This window comes from Mirounga angustirostris, unplaced genomic scaffold (assembly GCF_029215605.1).
Source record: "Mirounga angustirostris isolate CCGP_5_RB_7025 unplaced genomic scaffold, mMirAng1.0.hap1 SCAF_5, whole genome shotgun sequence".
Lineage (NCBI taxonomy): Eukaryota > Metazoa > Chordata > Mammalia > Carnivora > Phocidae > Mirounga > Mirounga angustirostris.
Genome location: NW_026991713.1, coordinates 145,431,012 through 145,452,298, shown reverse-complemented (window position 1 = coordinate 145,452,298; position 21,287 = coordinate 145,431,012). Strand labels below are relative to the sequence as shown.

Genomic DNA, 21,287 nt, shown 5'->3' with positions numbered 1-21,287 from the left:
GTGGAAACACTGATTATTTAACACCCTCAGCAGGGTCTGGGACAGCACTCTGAAATCAAACACATAAATACCCCTGTAGCAAAATATATGAATATTTACACTAAGTGGGATAAAGAAAGTCTATAAATAGCCACCCATCATTTCAGGTCAAGATTGCTTCCCAAATGAGTTTTGGTGCCAAACTCCGCCCCTCAAAAAACCTTGATTTACAGAGCTTTTTGGAATTTAAAATTACAGATAAGGGATGGTAGGCTCAGAGTACCCAATATTAGGGTTTTGTAAGAACAAATTGAGGAAATATACCTATATGCATTTAGCACAACACCTGGCTCATGGCAAATACTCAATAACTGTTCCCTGTCATTCTTTTCTAATACTTTCATTGCAGTATCAGCTTTGTGTTGATCTAGTGTTCTCTTCCACGGGCTGTGAACCTACAGGTCAGTGGCTATAACTACAACTTTTGTGTCCTGGGGATCCAGAGCAGTGTCTGATGTGGAATATGTTAGCAGTGAATGAATAACTAAATTAACAAACGCATGGGGAGATGGATGGGGCTCTTTTCACACCATCTTCCATCTAGGAAAATATCTGACAGATCCATTATCTGTAATACCTAGATGAGATGGGAATTACTTGCCCCAGTATGGAGAATGATCCAGCCATGTATCATCATCAAAGGGCACACCTTTTGGACAGATATCTACAGCGAGGGGTGCAAGTCTGAACTTGCAACCTACAGCCAAGGGCTCATTGGACCTAAATGCTAAACAAACAGACTAATCACTTACAAAGCCAGTGTTTTCTTATGTCGCTTGGGATGGTGCAGCTGTGGTCCATGGCTTGGATTAGTCATGTCGGTAACTTCTGGATTCAAGACCGACTGACAATTGACTTGTCAGGCTTTCTTTGTTCTGAGATCAGACAGCTCATCGATCATTCAAGGTATTGTTGAACATTTAGAAGTAAATAAAGAGGTTCCAGAGGAACATACATTGTTTCTTTTTATCCAAAGAGTCTGAGATTGAGATCCATACCAAGGGAAAGAAGTAATGTTTATATAATACACTTGGTAACATTACTCTTTTCTTCTTCTCTTCTGTTTCTCACTACCCATGAAACTATCCAAACTGTTCAGTTCAATTCCACATGGCCATTCTGGAATTCTTTACATGGCTAGAAGGAGAAACTATCCACCTTGCTATATATTCAACAAGTTTAGACATGAGATGATGGGTTCAGGAGATCCAATATGGTAGTCATTCTGGCTTTCCTAAAGGATGGCAGGTGGGGATCAGCGGTAACTTCTGGAAACAAGACGCTGATGAGTAACAGCCCTAGAATTAGTAGAAAACAACTCCACTCTCTGTTTTTGTTTTTGTTTTTTTTTTCCAGACAACATGATGCTTCCTTAAAGCCTGTTATGATGTCTGGTCAATTATTTGTTTTTTCTTCAACCGAGCGGACCAAAACAGGGCAATGCTAGTATGAATAAAAAAGTGGCACTTGAAAGAATTATGAAACGGAAGTTCTTCTGCCACAGAATTGTTGGCTCTTGAGGTTGGAAAGACCTTGGGAGGAATCTCAAACTCTGATCCAACAACCCTGTCAAGTGGCCACGACAGCTCTGTTTGCATATCTCCAGTCACAGGGAACTTACTACCGATGATGGAGTACACACACTATTTTGGATCACTTTAATGCCTTGCTGATGACATTATTAAGGTGTGGGTGGCACCTTACACCCCTATAGGAATATAGGAAAGTACCTGCAACTCTTGAAGAGTTGGTAAAAAAAAATACAAGGTCAAGGAATTGGTAAGCAAGCCGATACAACCTGCTGGGATACAGCACAGCTGGTGTCAGAAGCCTCAGCTGGAAGGTGAGTGTGAGTGTGTGTGTGTGTGTGTGTTACAATTTTTCTCCCTTTGAGCTGCATGTCCTCCCCTTGCAAATGTTACTGCAGTGGGGTGATTTGAGTTTCTTGATGCCAACGGGTAAATAACATAGGCTCTCTCAGCAAACCAGAAATGAAGCTAGGTCTCTTTCTAGCCATCGCGTTTCAGTGTGTTCTGGGGGAGTGGGAGAGGAAGAAGTTGAATATGTCACAGCAGCTGGTCTAGAGGCTCCTCGCTGCACTGCTCTCCTGACTTATGGGTAACTAGTTACCAGAAGTGTCACTTGGGGAAACAAAGTATGATAGGGCTGAGATTTGCAAGTAAAATCACTTGTTCCTTCCAAAAATAACTGGATATGTTTCTCAAACACTCTTCAAAGGAGGAAGAAATAGGACCTCCCCAATTTCTCAGTTGCCCTGTGCGTCTCCTCATCTATCACTGGGGTAATACGTCCAGAGTGGCATTTCGTAATGACAGCAACATTCCAGCAAATCGATAGTTATTTAATTCCCAACAAGCTCTCAAGTCCATTAAGCCTGATTACATTCACCCATTTCAGTGGGTGCCACTATTTTTCCTACACCGGCACTTAATCTATAACAGGAACTTATGAGAACTTTCAAAAGCAATTTCAGCATCAATCAGCATAGGGTGAAGGGCACGATTTGCTTGTAATTATTTATTGGACAGGGCGGCAGAGGGTCTGACAAAACTCCAACAGCCGACCTTCACCCCAAGTTTCCAACAGAAGCAAAAGGCGTTCCAGTTTGCCATGGAGTCCTGCTTCAGACTCCATGTGCACCCCATGGGCCTGCTTACGCCAGGAAAGATGGAACAATTTCCATGTTGTGAAAGGACCATTCTTCAGACGGTCCACTTATTTCTCACACACCATATAGGAGTTTCCAAACTGAGCAATGGCCATAAATCTAGGATGACAGAATGTTTTGTTAGTATGTAAAATCGCCCCTGCATGTCTCAAATCACCAAAGTTCTTACAGTTCACAAGCACCATTTGGAAAAGGGGGAAAAATGTGTTTGCCCAGAACCCTCCCCCAGAAATTTCAATTAACAAGCTAGGGTATTGCAGAATTTTAAAATATAGTTGGGGAGGCAGGAATAAAGGTGAAAGGGCAGTGAACACAAAAGACATTTAGCTTTCCTTTCCTGTAGAAACAGGATTGTAATAGATTTATTACAAAGGGATGGCTGTTCTCAAACAAATAACAAACAAACAACAACCACTTAACCATCTGGGTTTCCCACGATGTTCAGGCTCTGTCACTGACTCAGTGTTAGCTTTCCACAAACTTCAGACACACACCCAGAAGCCAATGCTTGTTTAAAAAGACAAACTTATGGTAAGGTAAAAAAAAAAAAAAAAAAAAAAAAATCCCAAGCATCTTATTGGTAGATGATTCTCCCTGCACAGAATTAATAGCCTTAAAGTAAAACCATCGCACATTTCAATCCTCCACTTTCTTGTCATCATTAAGGAGTAAACAGCTGGTAAGGGATTCCTAGAATAATCTCTGAACTTCATAAATTAACCATCAACAGAGTGTTCCTTTTTGCCTCAATGCCACCCCTCAACCCAGGTTGGGGTGGGGGGGGGCTCCGATGAAAACAGACAATCCACATGAAGGCAAACATATGAATTAATGCATATTTCATACTCCTTTTATTTTCTGGGTTAAAGCTCTTAACCAAGTCACCTCATGATAAGTTACTTTGCCTCATGATCTGCTCTGGGAGACTGAGTCCCTCAGAAAGCTGGGAAGGAGAGCAAATCCTTTGCCCCGTGGTCAACCTCCTGAAGCAAAGGCATGAATGTTAAACAGCACCCAGATCAATACAAGCAAATATAGCTCAACTACACCATTTATTCAGCCATGAGAGATGTCAATAGCCAGATTAGGGTGATCCATCTTTTTGATTTCCTACTGTCTTCCCACTGACTACACGAGGGCTTTTTCCTGTATTAAAAGTGTTTGCTTTCTCAACCATAAAAATTCCAATTATTACTCCGAGCGCTCTGGAGTTAAGTTGCTTGCTGGCAGTGGCCTTGAATTACCTGGATCAGTCCGGGGAAGTAGGGGGCTGCTGGAACAATCATAGGCACGCCATAGGGATGCAGGAGGACTCCTTGAGAAGGCAACATGCTTTACGTGAAGGTATTATTCCCTCTGAAGCTCAACACATCAATGGAGAGTTAGGGGAAAATCTATAGACCCAACTTCTTCCGAACTACAAAGCTGAGAGCCAAATCGCTTCTGTCAGGAGCCAAGCGCTCATCAACGCGGAGAGGGGAAAGAAAGAAAATCCGCATCAGCAACTCTTAATGTGAAAGTTTTCTTCCCAGACGACGAAGAGACACAGCAGCTGCAGAGTTGAAGCTACCAAAATGGAAGGTGCTATTTTGGGAACGGCTTGCCTAACATGACTAACCAAATACTCTTCATTAATTTAGTTCTCAGAGAGAGTGAGAGAGAGACCAAATGACAGAGAGAGAGGTAGTCAGGCTATAGGATTTGGGCTCTTCCTAATGAACCGGGGCAAAAGGCAAGGGACAGAGTCTGCATGGGATTTTTAGCGAGAAAAACTGAGAATGTAAATTGATACGATTATCAGTTGCCACTTAAAACTCAAGTAGGTTAATGTGGGCAGCCTGTGGTACTGATCAAAAGAAGCTAAGGTGATAGTTTGTGCTTCTTTCTCTCTCTCTCTGGTTTTAATTTTAAAGGGGCAATCTGTGCAAATAATACAATAATCATGCCAGCTAACATTTGCAGAGTGCTATGCACAGAGAATGAACTAAGTTATTTACATGGGTCATGTCATTTATTCTCACAACTCTCTGAACTATTTACTATCAGTTCCAGGCAACACACAGGAAAGGGGCTCACACTGGTTGAATTGTTTGCTCACAGTCAGAGTCTCTGAGCTTTGGTTTCCTCATTTAGAAAACTGAGTGATAACAAACCCTACCTCATAGGGTTGTATGACAAAGTCCCTGCCATCATACCCTGTGTACAATACTATATAGGCTATCAGCCATTCGTATCTCGTGTTTCCTGTTTTCCTGGCGGTCAGTATGGACACATCTCTGGCTTCAGATCAAAGGTGCAGACACATTCAAATCGTCACTCATAGCAGGAAGGCATGTGGGCCGGTTGAGAGCTCCCCAATTTTGAGAGCAAGGATGTGAAACAGACAAAGCAAGTCCGTTCAGCTAGCGCTGAAGGTCCAGGGATCATTGGAAATCACCTTCAAACCGAACATCCGCTTGCCACATTCCACCTCTAACTCTAAGCAGGACACAGGATATAGATTTTGCAGAAACTCGGAGAGCTTCAGACACCACAAAACATATTCAACTATTGGCTTTTTCTAAATCCAAATGTCAATCCCTCCACTTTTAGATAGCCAAGGTGTTTTTACACTACACTAATTTTAGTTGCTTGATTTAGCTGCATAATTACATTTCTAGATAACGACAGTGGGCGGCGTTTGGCAGAGAATTCAGTTATTTAAGGCTGAATTTTGGCCATCTTGACAAGGTTTCTCTGTAATTGATTCTTGTGTATCAAAGTGGCCACACTGTTACAATTCAGAAAGCTCCAGTAACAGCTGCAAGTTGACCCCTCTTACTTAACAGCCTGATACTGTTTCTAACTTTAGCTTTTGACTACGACTTTCAACACCGCGCTTCTGAGAAGTTACCAGGGAGGACAGAGGCATCTCCATGAGACAGCTTCCGGGGATGGGAGAGCTATTCATTACTCTGGTAAGGGCTGGGTCAGATTGGATTATATCTCTTCAGTGTTACAAAATGGAAAGACCATTGGAGGGGGAGGCAGGAAATAATTCGATCACTAAGGCCAGGAACTTACACATTTAGATGCTTAGTTTCCTAAACTACAACAGAGGTAACAATATCCACTTACTCATTACCAAGACTGCTCCAAAGAGCGAAATTCTGGGAGTGTTGGGGAAACTGCACAGTTACATAAATACGAAGGATCATTGTATTCATTACTGTATATATTGTTTTGGCTAAAGAACCTGATGAGTTCAGAGAGAAATCAGAAATGCATTATATATGGGGCATATAAATACATAGCTATACCCTTTGCCGAGGGCATTTTCTTTTTTCTTTTAAAGAACTCCATGATACAGAAGTTTTTGCTGGTCCTGAGTAATGAGCATCCATTTCCTCCTTTCTCTTAAGATAAGGGCTAACTGTTTTGTGACCCTTTTCATTTTGACTGCCAGGAAGCTCAAAGCCAAATAAGAAGTCCATTGTGTTGGCCTTTACTGCCTGCATATTTGTGTTCTTGTCTCCCTGTCCTCACCACCTCCAGTCCTAACTACTGCTATTCACATTGTCTCTGATTCTGATTGTATATTCACATATTACTGTCATGTATCATCCGTAGTAGTTATATTTTTGGAACTGTACAAATTGAATATATCCTTGTTCCAAACCCACCTCAAAAACATCATGAAATAATAAAACATAAAATTTAATGACAACCATTAAACAAAACCCCTTATTCCAAAAACAGGTTCTGTTTTTCCAAATAAGAAGCACCTAGTATTACTAGACAATAATTCTTTCTTCTTAAATCCACTTCCTCTGCTAAAAGGCAGACACCGCCTTCTGCTCATTCCTCCTCACCACTGGATAGTGTGCATGACTCATGATAAATGATGGCTATCCAACGTCTAGTGTGTGGTATTAAATTCATGGGTTTTTTTGCAGGAACTTTGAAAATGTAGAATAAAAGAATAAAGTAGAGAACAAAGGAAACAGTGGTGAGGAGTCACAGGTAAGCCTCAGAAACATAGAATTCAAGCGAAGGGCCATGCACCAATATTTGCTATGGTCATCCCAGACAGGATGACAAACTTGATTCTATAAATGGGCAGATGATAAATAGCTCAGGTGTTGAGGACCTTAGCTCTCTGCTGTAACCACTCAAAGCCACTACTGACATATGAAAGCAGTTACAATACAGAAACAAACACTGAAATTTGAATTTCCTATAATTTTCACCTGCCATGAGATCTTCCTTTGATTTTTTTCCCTTCTTGAAAAAGTATAAAAATTATTCTAAGCTTAAGGGTCATAAAAATGGGTAATGGGCTAGGTTTGGCTCACAAACCACGGTTTGTTGACCCCTAATTGAGAGCATGTATTTTAATTAAAGCTCTGAAAGTCAGACTTTAATACAATAGCAAATACATCCTCCTTTTTGGTTGCCCTCAGCTTCTCCACATACTTCTTGATTTTCCTGTCACTTCCTTGGTGCTAGTTCTGTCGATCTTCCCTGAGTTAGGGATTTCCATTAGGAGATTTTTTTTATCTTAGCCAGGCTTTGATAGTTCAATCTTACCTCCCTCTCCGGAAAAATAAAAAACAAATAGAAAACAAATAAGCAATAAACCCCACCTTCCATCTTCTTTCCCCACCTTCCATGATGACACTCTGTTCTTGGAGATTGCCTTCTCTTTCCCCTTCCTTAGATTAAAGTGGTTCCTCTTGTCGAGGTCAGACACCGCATCTCCTTCCCACATCCGAGAGCAAACATGAGGATTACGCTGATTGCCACCAGCCTTTGTGAGTGGCAGCCACCCAAAGTTTAAACACTCATGTAGGAGAAGGAAAGAGAAAAGTAAGACAAGTGTTGGCTGGAGGTTGGGAGAGGACAGCACTTGGAGAAGACCAATTGCTGCCATATGGATTCTGTTGGTCAACAGAGCCAACTGTAGCCTCATGGACCAAATTCAGTCTGAGGAGGAAGATGAAGGAGAGGAGGAGGAGAATGTTGATGATGACGACGGTGATGGTTTGTATGCATTGTGTAAAAGAGAGGTGATATTTTTAAATTGAAGCGTCTCATGTAAAATTTAGATATATAGTATCTCTTGAAAGCCTGGAAGATCTAGAAACTTTGGGCTACATTTCCTTGTACCAACAATCCCTGAAGTCTGGAAAGGATCTGCCTCCTCCATAGCTCAGGAGAATCAGACTCTGTGAGACTATCTCCACTATTCTTTATCTGCTTCCTGAAAAGAAGCCAAATGTCAGTTGCCACTCATTGACCAGTGAAACAGAACAAAATAAAAACCATAAAACAGAGTGTTTCTCTGACAATATTAATTGCATTCCCTATCTTTTGGACATTGATAGTGTTTATCTGACCATACGGATCTATGCAGAATATTGAACCACTCATCCCATACCATTTCCAGGCCAAGTTGGGGAAGAGACAGTTTCCTACAGTATTCAAGGCCCTTCATGATAGTCCTCACCTTTAGTTTTCCAGATTCATTCTCTAATACACACTGCCCTTCCTTCTACAAATCACTTTTTTTCCTCTGCAAATCAGTCTGGCAAGTTGCCTTTTCCATACATTTTTATAGATCCAAGCCTCTGTACAAGCTGGCCTGCTATTCAGAACTATTCGTTCTTCCATCCTTCTTTCCTTCCTTCCTTCCTTCCTTCCTTCCTTCCTTCCTTCCTTCCAATTCAAACTTGCTGGCCTAATCAAATGTTACGTCTTCTGCAAAGCCTTCCCCATGACGGCAGGCAGGATGAGCTATACCATCACCTTTGTTCTAGCATCACCTTAGCAAGGTATAAGAATTCTGTGAAGTGTGACTATTCCTCTGGAAGGTAGACTGGCTCAGATGAAGAAGCCTGCCAGTCCTTCTTGTTCAACCAATGACTCTGAAGTGGTGACTAGACAAACAAAGTCTCCGAGAATGACTGGCTGAACGGCTGCTTTGGGAACACATGAGTCAAACAGAGGGGCGCAGGGGTCTCTGGACAACTGAGGGCTACCTGTGTCTCTAAATTTGTCTCAAGTGGCCCGGGGGTATCCTGGCATAGTAGCAAAAGCCTGAGTCTCAAAGTTGGAGAGGCTGGGGGTTGGGATGTTGGATCTGACCTAGGATAAGATCCTCAGTCCTGAGCCCTAGTCTCCTTGGGGGTGAAGTGACCCAACCTCTGTAGGTCCTCACAGGCAGGCTGCTGCCAAGAAATGACTGGTTGAGCATGTGTGTTCCTGGCACTTGGAAGGTGTTCACAAAGGTCTGATGTGTTTTTATTTTTTATTTTTTTCCTCAGACGGTCTTTAGTGTACCTGTGTGAAATTGTTCCCTAGTCATCTCTGTGCTATGTCAAGTTTGCCTTCTCTGCGCCCCACCAGTACCCACACTGATGTCTCTTTGGAGCCTTCTTTCTGCCCCCCACATGGCCGCTTGTTGAGGACACCCCTCCTTCACAAACAGCCAAGTGTGGGCTCCTCAGGCAGCCTCCCCACCTTCTCCAGCACTCACAACCTACCCGTCTAAGCCCCCAAAAGACCAGCAGTGATTTGTCTCAGGACGGTAAAGACCTGGCTGGTGACCACATCCAGGTAAGATCCATTTTATCTTTTCTATCTCATCCTCAATCATTTTGTTTTCCTGTCTTTCTCATAGGACTGGGCTTAGAGCAGATGCTCAGTAAGCACTTGAGAATCACCTGTGGTGTCCACAGGGTGAGATGGAGGTTCAGAGAGGTTATGTCATTTGTCTGAGTTTAAACTGCAAAATGTGTGCTTTGTTAGTTACCAAGAGCCAGTTTTCCCTTCCACATGCCCCTAGTATCTGCTAGATCAAGAGTTCCCACTCTAGGGTAACAACTTGAACCCACATTGATAAACTCCACTCACCACCAGGCATGTATTCAAACCCCATCCAATGCAGGTGAGAACAGCATGGACCTCAAAGGCAAATTCCATGAGATGCTACATAATGTTTATGGTCCTGACACTGGGGACAGACAGAGGAGTTCCCACCAGAGGGGACACTGAAACCATCGAGCTGATTACCAGGGAGGCAAGATCTTCCACAGGAAAAGCTTCCACAGACTGTGGGTAGGATGTACTAAGCCATATAGACCAGATGTTCCTCAAGTTATAGCCACTTCATTTGTATCCTCAACTGGGAAAGTGACATCCTGGGAAGAGAAGCTATATCCCCAACCCCTCTTATGGACTGGTTTGGATTAATATGTGTAAATGAATTGATGCATGGAAAGTTCGCACAAGAATGACAAGTGCCTCCTAAGCATTACATCTCACCAAGACACTACTAGTCCCTCACAGTCTGACACTTCTTGCCACCACTGGCTTCCCTCTTGCAAAAGCACCAGCTCATAGTAGTTAAGAGCTCACACTGAGCCATACTGCCCATATGAAAAGCCTAGTTTCTACCAACTGCTAGCTGTGTCTTCTTGTGTAAATTACTTAACCTCTCTGGGCCCCAGATTCATTATCTGTAAAATAAGAATATCATTAATAACCATAACTCATAGGTGGTCTGGAGATTTGAAAAAGAATAACATGCAGACATGTTTAGCTGAGGGACTGGCTCATAGCAGACACTCATTTAATGGGTGCTCATAGCTGTTGCAGTGGAAACAGCATTAGCAACAGCTGGTCTGGAGGATCAAACCAGCTCAAATCAGACCTCCCCCAAACCAGGAGTTATAAAAATCCTTTCTCCCTCAACCTCTAATAGTTAAATAAAATAGTGCTCAAAAAAGTAACCTGCAATGTGCCTTCTTGTGTAAGAGCTTATCTCCTTCTTCCATGATTCTAACCAAAAATTAAGACACAGGAGCTAACAAGGATGTCTGTGTGGCTTCTATACATAGAAGATATAGTGTTGAAACCAAAATATGAGAATTTCAATTTCAAGTGAGGGTTTATGGGGATGATGAAGATAGTGCCTTTGAATCTGGGACACTGGGTCACCCTATTACCTCCAAAAATGGTTATGCAGATGCACAAAGAAAATTCCAGTAGGTCTTATAAGTGAGGAGGCTGCTGATTATCATTAGAAACTCGAACCCCCAGTGGTAGAGGTAGTACCGTGCTCCTCTTGGTTCATTAAGCGCTTCTTGACCTGATTCTCCTCTGAAAGCCAGACTGATTGGCTGAATGAGCAAATCTAAGAATATCAACCCCACACATCATCTCTGCTGAGATCAACAATGCTTCAGGAACCGACCCCTGACCTGTCTTGGGATGAATGGCAACTGGGTTTGAGAATCTGTTGACCTTGCTTGAGGCAAACAAATGCTCCCTGGGGACTCTCAGAGTGGGGGATGATTATCAGCTGTTCCTCTGGAATTTGCTTTGTGCCCTCCCTATATCTTCTGCGTCTGTGCTGCAGGTCCCTGCAGGAGCTGGGCACAGAGACACTCCAAATAGCACAATCTCCAGAACTCATAACTGGGCCTTTCTGCCCACACCCCATGCACATACTCTACTCCCTGTGAACTGGCTGAAACATCTGAGTTCAATGTGCATCCTTCTCTCTTTGGGTGACTAAGCACCTGGACTTTCATCTCCCAGTATGCTCTGCATAATAGAAGCTTCAGGAGATGCTTCATTGTAAAAAGAATCCCATGAGCAAAGAAGTAGGAGAAATTCAGGTTGTTGTCTCTCCCTCTTGGGGATTTGTGATGCCTATTAGCATAGTAAAGCACCTGAGATGTCCTACAAGGAAAAAGAATAGAAACCTGCTTGACCTTGTTTGATCCAGATAGTCCCAAACTTATTTGATGACCAACTGACCATCTGTCCATCGATCCATCATCCACCCACCAGCCAGTCATCCATCCATCCATCCATCCACCTTGCTATGTGATATCTGGCTACTGAAAATTAACTGTGTCTCAATCATGTGCAAAGTTCTTTACTCCTTCTCCTTTTTCCCCTCCTACTTCTTCATCTTCTTCTTCATCATCATCACCACAGTTCTACCATTTGAACAAATATTCAATGCTTACTTTGTGCCAGGCACTGCACCAGTGTCATCATATGTGTTCCCTGTTTATCCTCTCTACAGCCCTATGATATAGATCCTGTTAGATTTCTTACATTAGAGACAAGAAAACTGAGGCACTGAGAGGTGAAGTGAATGACAAAGGAAATATAGCTGGTAAACGAGGAGCTGTACCTTGAACGGGGGCTGCAGAGCCCTGGGTGCTAATTACTTGGTGAAGCCCTTTTCTGGCATGTGACCCGATGTAAATATTCTAAGAAATGCTGGCCAGTATGCAACTCAAGCTGAGTGGCCTCCTTATCTCCTTTACCCTCAACACCTCACTCGATCTCAACCTCTCCAGTAGCCACTGGAGGCAAAGAAAGACACAAGCAAAGCCAATACAGAGAGCTGGATGACACCTCGAGGCTTGGGGCAAGACTAGCCTCCCCCTCCTCCAAGAGTTCAGGGAGTGGGGAAATCCCCCCCTCCCCCGCAAGCAGAGGAGGTTCAAGGCCCACGGAAGTGGGCTGGTCACGTGGGAACACCAGCAAAAAGCGAGAGCATGGGTGGGGAAGGAGAAAAGGGTGATCCAGGAGAAGGCGTGCTGAAGAGATTATCCTGCCACCTTCCTTTGTGATGCTGAAGCACCATCTCAACCTCTAGGGTTGTCTTAGCCTGGGCTCTTTCCCATACTAATGCCTCTTCTGAGGAGAAGTGGTGTTTCTTAACTCATATTTTGATGCATGGACTACTATGAGAATTTTGCCTTCATTCCAGAAAACTGCACATAATTCACAAAATTTTCCATATCATTACAGGGGATTGATGGCCCCTCTGAAATTCAACTGGGGTCCCTCGAGGAGCCTCTGGATCTCTATCAGATTTTTACATATATGGCCAATATGTGCAGTGCTTTTGCTAAAGGAAAGGCATGGATGGAGTCAGCATCCTTTAAGTCGGGCTCATGGTGACAGTTCAGGTGACTGTTCTCACGTGGAATCATGTTGACCTGCTTATCCCAGCACCGTGACTTTGAGGATATCTACCTGCCGCTCAGAGGACTCTCACCACAACTTGACAGGGATGAGGTTTTCAGAAAGGCAAGAAGGTCAAACAACTTGGGAAAGTGCTAAGGCATTCCATAATGTAAAACCAAGTCAGACAGTATAGAATCTAAACACACACCCTAGCTCTCCCGCCCAGTAATGAGCAATACTCCCAAGCTGGGGTCTGGCTTCTCTCTGATGAAGCCCTTTCCCCTCCAGCTCCAGGCTAGGAAACAAATGCTATCAACCCAATGAGCGGGTGGAAGGCATAGTAGGGCTCCCACCAAACCAGCGCTGGGGGAGAATGTAGGTAGGAAATACGTGCTTGCATTTTCAGAGACTCTGCAATCTGCTCTTAGAGACAAGACAGAGATAGGAGGGACCCAGAGCCAAGCTGTGCCAAGCCGTGCAGCTGAGCATCTGTGAGGATGAGCCAAGGGGCTGACCACTGCAAATGGTTTCTTCACGATGTCATGGCCAGGCAGCTGGTGGCAACAGAGAGCCTCTGACAGGTGGGCTTCTCAACTTCCCGGATTAGCAGTGCCCTTCTGGGACACTCTAGGGACATCAAAAGAGGAACCACCCTAAGTGACCTCATTTCCTTCCTGATAGATATTACAATCTATCTTTAAATATTTTTCAACAAACCATATATACCACTTACTATTTGCTAGATACTTTCTCACCACTTTATGTATTAACTCATTTAATCTTCATAGCAGTTTTATAAGGAAAGTCCTGTTATTATCCCTGTGTTACTGATAGGGAAGCTGAGGCACAGGGAGGTTAAGTCACTTGGTCAAGATCACACAGCTTGTGAGTGGTGAATCTGGCTCCAGACTATGCATATATTAGTCAATTTGAGATCAGCTGAAATATATATATATATATGTATATATGTATGTATATATGTATATATTTTGGCTAATCTCAAACTGACTAACAAAAAAAAGCTTTTTTTTTTTAAAATTATAATAGCAATGTATCCTATTGGCTAAGAACTCAAGATACTGGGGCCACACCAAACTTAGGTTCAAATTCTGGATCTGAAAATTCCTGGCTCTATCGCCCTAGGCAAATTATTTAACTCTCTGAATCTCAATTCACTCACAAATTCAGTGATTTATTTAATAAAACTTTCCTTATAGGGTTGCTGTGGAGAGTACTCTAAATCACGCAGCAATGTGCTAAAAATATTCCTTAGGCTTGGGTCCACTTTTATGAGCTTCACTCATGGTGGTTGTATTTTAGCACGAACATCTCTGTTTACATGAATGCCAGGCATTTAAGTGACTGCTCACTTCTTGCTTGCTGGTTGACCCCAAACATTCCAGTTTCATTAATCAATAAATCCCCATATTTGCTTAAGCTAGTTTGAGTTGGGTTTCTATCCCTTGCAACTAAGAGATTCTGGACTAATTCAGTAGTGACGGTAAGAATAGTAGACACACACATGAATAAGATATATTTTGCTTATTTTTTTAAACAAACACTTTTATGGACCTTTCTGAATGCCAAATGCTATCGTAAGCACCTCACAGACTAACTCTTTTAATCTTGTAACAATTCTCTGACATTGGTACTCATAACTGCCCCATTCTAGAGATGAGGAAGCGTAACACAGAGAGTTTACATCATTCCTGGCTAGTTGGGTGGGAGGGCCACAGCTAAAGCCATGCCTGCCTGCTTCCAAATCCTATTTTCTTTCCTCTGCATGCTTTGCATGACCAAGGAGGTTGATGTACTTGCTAACTAATGAATCCTGGAAATCTACAGAGGAGCGGGCACCAATACTCAGGTGCCCGCATCATACACATTGCGTCCATGCTGAAACCTCCACTAAATGAGCCCTAGGAAAAACTGCATGGGTTGTTAACTAGAATTCCAAAATATCTTTCCAGAGAAATCCCACTGCTGTGGAGCCATTCCAACACACACTGCACAATCTCCAAATCTATTCAGACCCAGAAATAAGAAACGTCAACCTAAAATCAACCGACCACACAGTGCACATCTCTTCTTTTCAAATAATGTTTGGTGGAGAAATCTGTTTCCCCTTTCTACAAATGCTTCTAAACTTACCAGACTGGTTGGTTTTTAGGTACTCGTTTTTCTGCACCCCCACCTATGACAGATCTGAACTCAACAAGTCAGCATTCCATAAAGTATTTACTGTGTTCATTTGCATCTCCCCCAAGAATACTGGATAGAGTGCAGTGTGGAAATTCACCCATTCCAGGGTGGCTGTTTGTTTTAGGATTACCACCCAGACCTCACTTCCTTGGAGACTCCCAGGCTGGCCTCAAAGATGAATGCTCTTTTTAGGACCAGAATAGAACAAAGGGACAAAAGGGAACTGAAGGATTTAAAATTAGGATAAAAAAGGAAAAAGAAAAAAAAAAAACCCAACTTGGCACTGGAGTGGCCTTCCTTACCCGCTTAAACTTACCAATGATGCCCGACTTTTAGTGTGGCTTATCCCCATATGTTCCCACACTCCCACTGGGACCTAACATTTGCAGGCGCTATTTATCATTCTGGCTAGTGGTGTGCTCATCTGCCTACCTCGCTAAGCAGCCCTTGTTGTTATTTTTATAATTACTGGGAGTCTTTTTCATGTTGCACTCTGCCAGAGCTCCAGCTTACCACACACCTGTTATACTCGGGACACATGGAGAGAAGGGGGTGGGTCTGGCAGTGGAGGAAAGGGGAAGACAGCCTTCCCGCTCACTACGAAAAGCAAAATCAAGAATAAAGACGCAGACCAGAAGCCACTAGGTACCTCTTTTTTTTTTTTAAGCCTGTACTCTGTGCCAGTTTGTTATTTAATAAACATTCTCTGCTCCTGGGACTTTGTTTATCAGAACAAATGCTGTACCACTTTCTTTCTTTCTTTTTTTTTACAAATGTCAGCTTACTTAGTCATCATAATGACCAACACTGTATATCATCATCCCCATTCTACAGATGAGAAAACTGAAACAGAGACAAGTTAAGTACCTTGCCATTGGGCTCACAGATGGCAAGTGGCAGATTTGGACCGCACTGCATTCTAATCAACATCCCTGCCATGCACAGACGTCATCCTCACCACAGCCAGCATGCCTCCTTCTCCACCTCTGCCAGGACCTTCACCACCACTACCAGTGTAAAAGTATTGACTGAGCCTTCTGTTTGCTGGGCGCTTTGCGGAGTGCTCTGCAGATTGTCTCATGCCGTATTCACAACAACCCTATGTTACTGATCCTGTTATTACCTCTACTTCACAAATGTGGAAACTAAGCTTCAGAGAAGCGAAGAAATCTGTCCCTGCACCTGGTCAGAGGTCCGCAAGATTCGTGATGTGTTTAAGATCCACAGCCAGTTTTGCCTGACACCTGTGAGAATGCATTTAACTCCTGCGCTCCCTTTTCAGGAGATGGCAGGTGGAGGCATTGCCCACCGGGCATTTCGTCAAACTGGCTCCCTGCTCCTCACCCACCATATTGGAAGTTCGTTGCTAGGATGTGAGGACCACCCCGTGGAGCTGGGATACGACTTTGCATGTGGTAACTCTGCTACCAAACAATGTGTAAGACCAACTGCTGAGATTCTGAGCTCTGGCCAAGTAACATCCGGGAGCTTTGGCCTGACATCTGCTGAAGCTGGCCTGTAATTCTCTTTGGTGAAGCCCCATGCACCCCAGGTCAGTCTCTTCTGAGACATCACCATCCTCACCAAAGCCCTCAGATGTCCCCTCCAGTGTGTTCCATTTGTTCTCCTTTGACTGAACACCAGCTCTGGGGGAATGAAGGGGTGTCACAAAGAATATCAGGCTTGTTTTTCAAAACTTTCACTCCTGTCCATCTCTTCTGTCAACTCTCAGACCAGGTGACCGTCATCACGTACCGGAATTATTACTGTGGCCTCCTACCTGCTTTCAATCTTGTCCCCCTCTAATCTATTCTCCACAGAGCAGCCACACTGGTGTTTTCAAAGGCTAAGCTCAATCATATCTGTCCTCTGCTTAGAGTTCTTAGTGTTATTTCTCCTCCCTTTTAATTTCTTTTGGAGTAAAATCCAACCTTCCCCCCATCAGTGCTTCTAAGCCCCTGTGGTTTCTTTCTGGCCCCTCTCTGCCTCTTTCCCTTCTCCCATGGTGCTCCAGGTTCGCTGGCCTCTGCTCAGGTCACTGAGAACACCGAGCCGTGGTACGGCCGGCATACATACCCTCCGCCTCAGTATGCCCGCTCTCTGCCACTCCAACCCCTGCCTCTTCCCAGCTTCCTCATCTCAGCTTTAATGTCACTTCCTCACAGACAGTCCTCTTCATCCTTGAATGCAACCCCCACTATTTTCTGCGGACCCAACTTTTTTTTTTTTTCTTTCAGAGCACTTACCACAACTTGCGATACAAATTTGTATGGGGATTGCCTGCTTATTACCTGCCTTCCCTAGAAACCTGTAAGCTCCATGAAGGAAAATGAAGTTGGTTTCCTTGTCTCTGTACCCTCAGTGACTAACTCAATTTCTGAGGCAGGAGCAGAGGCTAAATAAATATTTGTTGAATGAATGAGCAAGTGAATTAATTATTAACCAATTACTTAAGTGAGGGGATGAGGTCTGATTTAATCATTAGGGATGTCACACGCTTTGCTATAGACAACTCGATACGTCTTTCATAAATAGATCATGAAGTATGAGAAACATTCTATAAATGGTTAAAAACATAGCATTTCTCTCCTCCCATAGAATCAAATAAACTCTCAAAAGTCTGTCTTATGTGTAAGCCTCTAGTTGTCTTATGTAATATAGTAATTGCTGGCTTGAATTAAAGACATCATTATTTTGGAGAGTTGCTCTTTTTCCGATATAGAAAGTGAAGGATCCATCCCTCATATTAACACATCAGCTCCTTGGCATGCTACATGACTAAGGAGGAAATGTGATTTTATTTTTTGAGAAATTGATATTTTTCACAAAGCCAAGAGGAGCTATCAGAATAAAGGGATGTTTATTTGGGTGAATCACCAGCTTTGCACAAATCCCAAGTGCTAATTGCATAATGGGTCTTTACAAAATGCCATAATATGGGTTCGGCTGGTTTCTCTGTTTTCAGTTTGAAAAATAGATTGTTTAATAACCCATCAAAGCTATATGTAAACCAAGTAAACAATAGAGCAGATGTTGACTGTTGTCTTGTGCCTCGTAGACATAATTAAAGACAATGAGACACTCACAGAGTCCTATAAGAGAGGACAAAGGCAAACACAAAAATCAGTACAATATAAATGTAAAGTGCATTTGCTGGACACCTGCTTTCTTAGTCCAAAATGTTGTCTCATATTTCTTGTGATGAAAAAATTTTGTAACGTTCTTTATTTACTTATATAAATATGTACCTCCTGTCCTCTACTTTTCAGGAAGGCAGGACTTTTATAAAACCTAGTCTTTTCAACTGAGTATTTGCCTCAATTTCATTACTGCTAAGACCCTAGACAGTATCCAGAAACGTTCCTAATTTTTTCATAAGCATAAATGTGAATAAGAACGAGTTAGCCAAAACTTTCACATTTATAAAAGAAAATTCAAGCCCCGGTTTGGGTGTGGGTCAGTTGGGGCTCTATTCACTAAGTCTCAGCAGTCACTCATACATTTTTTTAAGGAATTCCACCAAATTGACATATTTATTTCCTGAAAGCTTCACATATCTTTTTTTAAAGTCAGGCACATTTCCTAAAATCATGATTTCACCTTTAAAAAAATAATAATCCTATTGGATAGAATACTTAAAGTATCATTCCAATTTCTAAATATTCTTTTTCCCTCAAACTCCTACTCAGATTTCTGTTAGGTTTTCAGTTCTTAGTTCTACAGGGGGAAAAAAAATGTAAGCACACACAAAATGTAAAGCATGATATAATTAGGAGAACGCAAGCACAATCAAAAAAAAACAGGGCTTTTCTCTGCAGATATCTTTAAAGAGGCATTGAACATTCAATATACCATTTGATTATATCATTTTTTCTTTCTAATTAGGAAAAAAAAACAAAACTGAGGTTAAAATCAGTTTTCTGTGGCTTACTAGACAGGAGAAACTTTCCTAGATCCAGAATCTTCAATTCCAAAAACAAATGTCTTCACTCATTTTCAAAACAAAGCAGAATTCTTTTTCTGTGAATAACTGAAGTTTTTTTTGTTTTTTTTTGTTTTTTTTTAAGCCTCGAAAATCCTATTGTTTAAAGAACACCTGAATTTCCTACTGATTTGTAGCAAATAGTGGTCCTGCCTCTGATACCTCCTGGCTTCCTTGTCTGTTGTTTTTGATGATATAGAAGGAAGGGGGATTCTAATGTGATCTTGCATCTCTTTATGCTAATAAAATGGTGTCAGCCCATTTTCACTGACAACACCATAAAGCATAAACACCAAATGGGAAACAAATAGGGCCCTGATAACACTGTGAAACGGACCAATCAACCCTGAAGCACCTAAGATAGATGGCACCCCTCCTTCATTCATTCTTTATAGAAAGGCAGTGAAAATGTCCCTAGATGAATCCGATTACACACACACACACATGCATGCATGCACACATGCACGCACATGCACACATGATCTCTGAAGCTCAGGAAGGTTGTAAAGCACTAAATTCTTTTGACTTACGGAGCAGCCTGCACTGCATTGAGCGGAACAGCATGGCAAGCCGGGACCCCGCTCCCAGAATTCCTTTATTAACATGACCAGGCCCCGCAAGTGAACAAAAGCAGTGGTGCGGGGTATATAAATCATTAATACGGTGCCGGGCAGTGACCGCATTTCCTGTGTTAGTTGGAGAGCTCCTCAGCACAACGGGGATTTGGGGATTGGAAGTGGCTGCAGAGAAATGCACTCCATCATTCTCGGAGCCGAACATTCCCATCAGCCCTGAGCTCTCTCCTCTCACCTTCCTTTCCCAAGTCTGAAAGCCTCCGTGTGTGGTGCAATTTATTCAACAATATTCCTAATGACTTAAAACTAAAATCATGAAAAGCTTCAAAGTTGAAAGACTGCCCGACTCTTTCCCCTTTTGACAAGTTTTGCCTTTCAAAGAAAAGAGCCAGGAGGACGCTGTCAAGTGCGCAGGTCTGGCCACAGGGATGGCTGAGCAGAGGCCGGGGTAGATCGCAAGGAGCCAGCGGCCTGCAAGGCCCGGGAAGTCTGCAGGGCCAGGATCACGTGATAGGTGTCCTTTCAGGGGCCAGACTGAATTAATGCTCTTCCCCCTTCAGATCTGCATCTAAAAAACGAAATGATTCGTATTGACTCCCTAGAGCCCTTTTGTGGGCGATTAAATGAGGTAATCCATGTAAAAGTGCTTAGTAGTGCGCTTGTCACATTGCACTCCATAAAAGTTATTGATTATTTCATTATTTTAATTATTTTATCATCATCATCATCGGAAGGGTGGCTGGATTCTCTCTGGTTACCTAAAATGGGCTTCCACACAGCATCTCCTGTTGCTTACAGAGGAGCCTCACTTTTTGAATGGAACCAAAAGCAGACTTAAAAAGAAAGAAAAGAAAAAGACTGTTCTCAAGAATCCTGAGTCACATGTTCTAAATGGAGACCCCCAGTGGAAGGTTCTGCCATTGCACCATGAAGGAAAGAATTTCTCCACTCAAGCCTTCCTAGTTTAACTTCTCATTGCAAATGAGTAGGGGGGAAAAGGAGGGGTGGGGGTCAGGGTGGGGGTCGGGGGAGAAAGAAAGAAAAAAAAAAAGCATAGTTTTATACAGATTATTGGGATGAAAGAGCCTGTCAGAGGGTTTAGGTAGAGACAACAGATCCAAAGCAAAGTCACTTGCAAGAGGCACCTTTGCATTACTAGAAATTCTAGGAGTGGCCCAGAGGAAGGCAGATTGAAAACTAGGAGTCCCACACCTTCCTCTTTTACTTCAGAATAAAGGGGACGAGTGATCAGACGGCAGTGGGACATACACTCCTTCTCACCGGAAAGATCCAGGGTCTGAAAATGCATGCGCCACCGGGACAGGGCCATCCTGAGCCTGGGGCGTTCATCCGGGTGCCAGAGCCCAGCACCCCATACCTTCAGCACCCAGAAGGACTGTAGCAGGCCGCCACCATACTGAAGCTTATGGGAACAAACTTCAGCGTGCGCCCAAGTCCCCTGCATCCCAGAATAATGACATTCTGAGTGGAAATAAATGAAGCCCCTGCAGTGTGATTCTGTCAGCTTTTGAAAGTAAATAACTTTGCTAGTGACAAGAGCAAGACAATTTTTATTTTCCCTCCTCCTGTCACAGAGCATTAATTGAGCTGTGTAGCCACATTACATCCAGCACCAGCAGCAGGACTGACAGTTGACAGGAGGAGGAGGGAGAAGTCACCCAGAACAGGCAGGAGGGACCAAAGAGCCTAAGGGAGACGCCCAGACTCCACGTGTCTGTTGCCTTTGGTAGGCCATGGGTGCACCGATCATGTGGGTTGGGGAGAAATGGAAAATAAAAATGTATATTCAGCTTCGATGAACAGA

The 21,287-nt window shown here is 43.0% G+C and overlaps 1 protein-coding gene and 1 long non-coding RNA gene across 18 annotated transcripts in view; one reads left to right on the top strand and one right to left on the bottom strand.

Annotated features, from left to right (window-relative positions):
* Nucleotides 1-4,063, bottom strand: part of RBFOX1 (RNA binding fox-1 homolog 1) — a 335,670-nt gene extending 331,607 nt beyond the window's left edge. For all 7 annotated transcript variants that reach the window (XM_045874916.3, XM_045874922.3, XM_045874920.3 and 4 more), the window contains exon 1: nt 3,973-4,063. In XM_045874916.3, the coding sequence (XP_045730872.1) occupies nt 3,973-4,059 (87 nt within the window). In that variant the 5' untranslated portion in view covers nt 4,060-4,063. The remainder of the gene's footprint in view (nt 1-3,972) is intronic.
* LOC123844440 (uncharacterized) lies at nt 1,588-17,324 on the top strand. 11 transcript variants are annotated; one of them, XR_010411833.1, is made up of 7 exons: nt 1,588-1,882; nt 4,091-4,309; nt 5,580-5,685; nt 6,664-6,730; nt 9,034-9,325; nt 13,132-13,284; nt 15,686-17,324. It is a non-coding gene; the product is annotated as an uncharacterized LOC123844440 (long non-coding RNA). The 11 variants fall into 11 exon arrangements; XR_008506092.2 differs by having other exon boundaries at nt 1,590-1,882; nt 4,179-4,309; XR_008506094.2 differs by having other exon boundaries at nt 1,592-1,882; nt 4,261-4,309.
* Nucleotides 17,325-21,287: the final 3,963 nt, after the last annotated feature.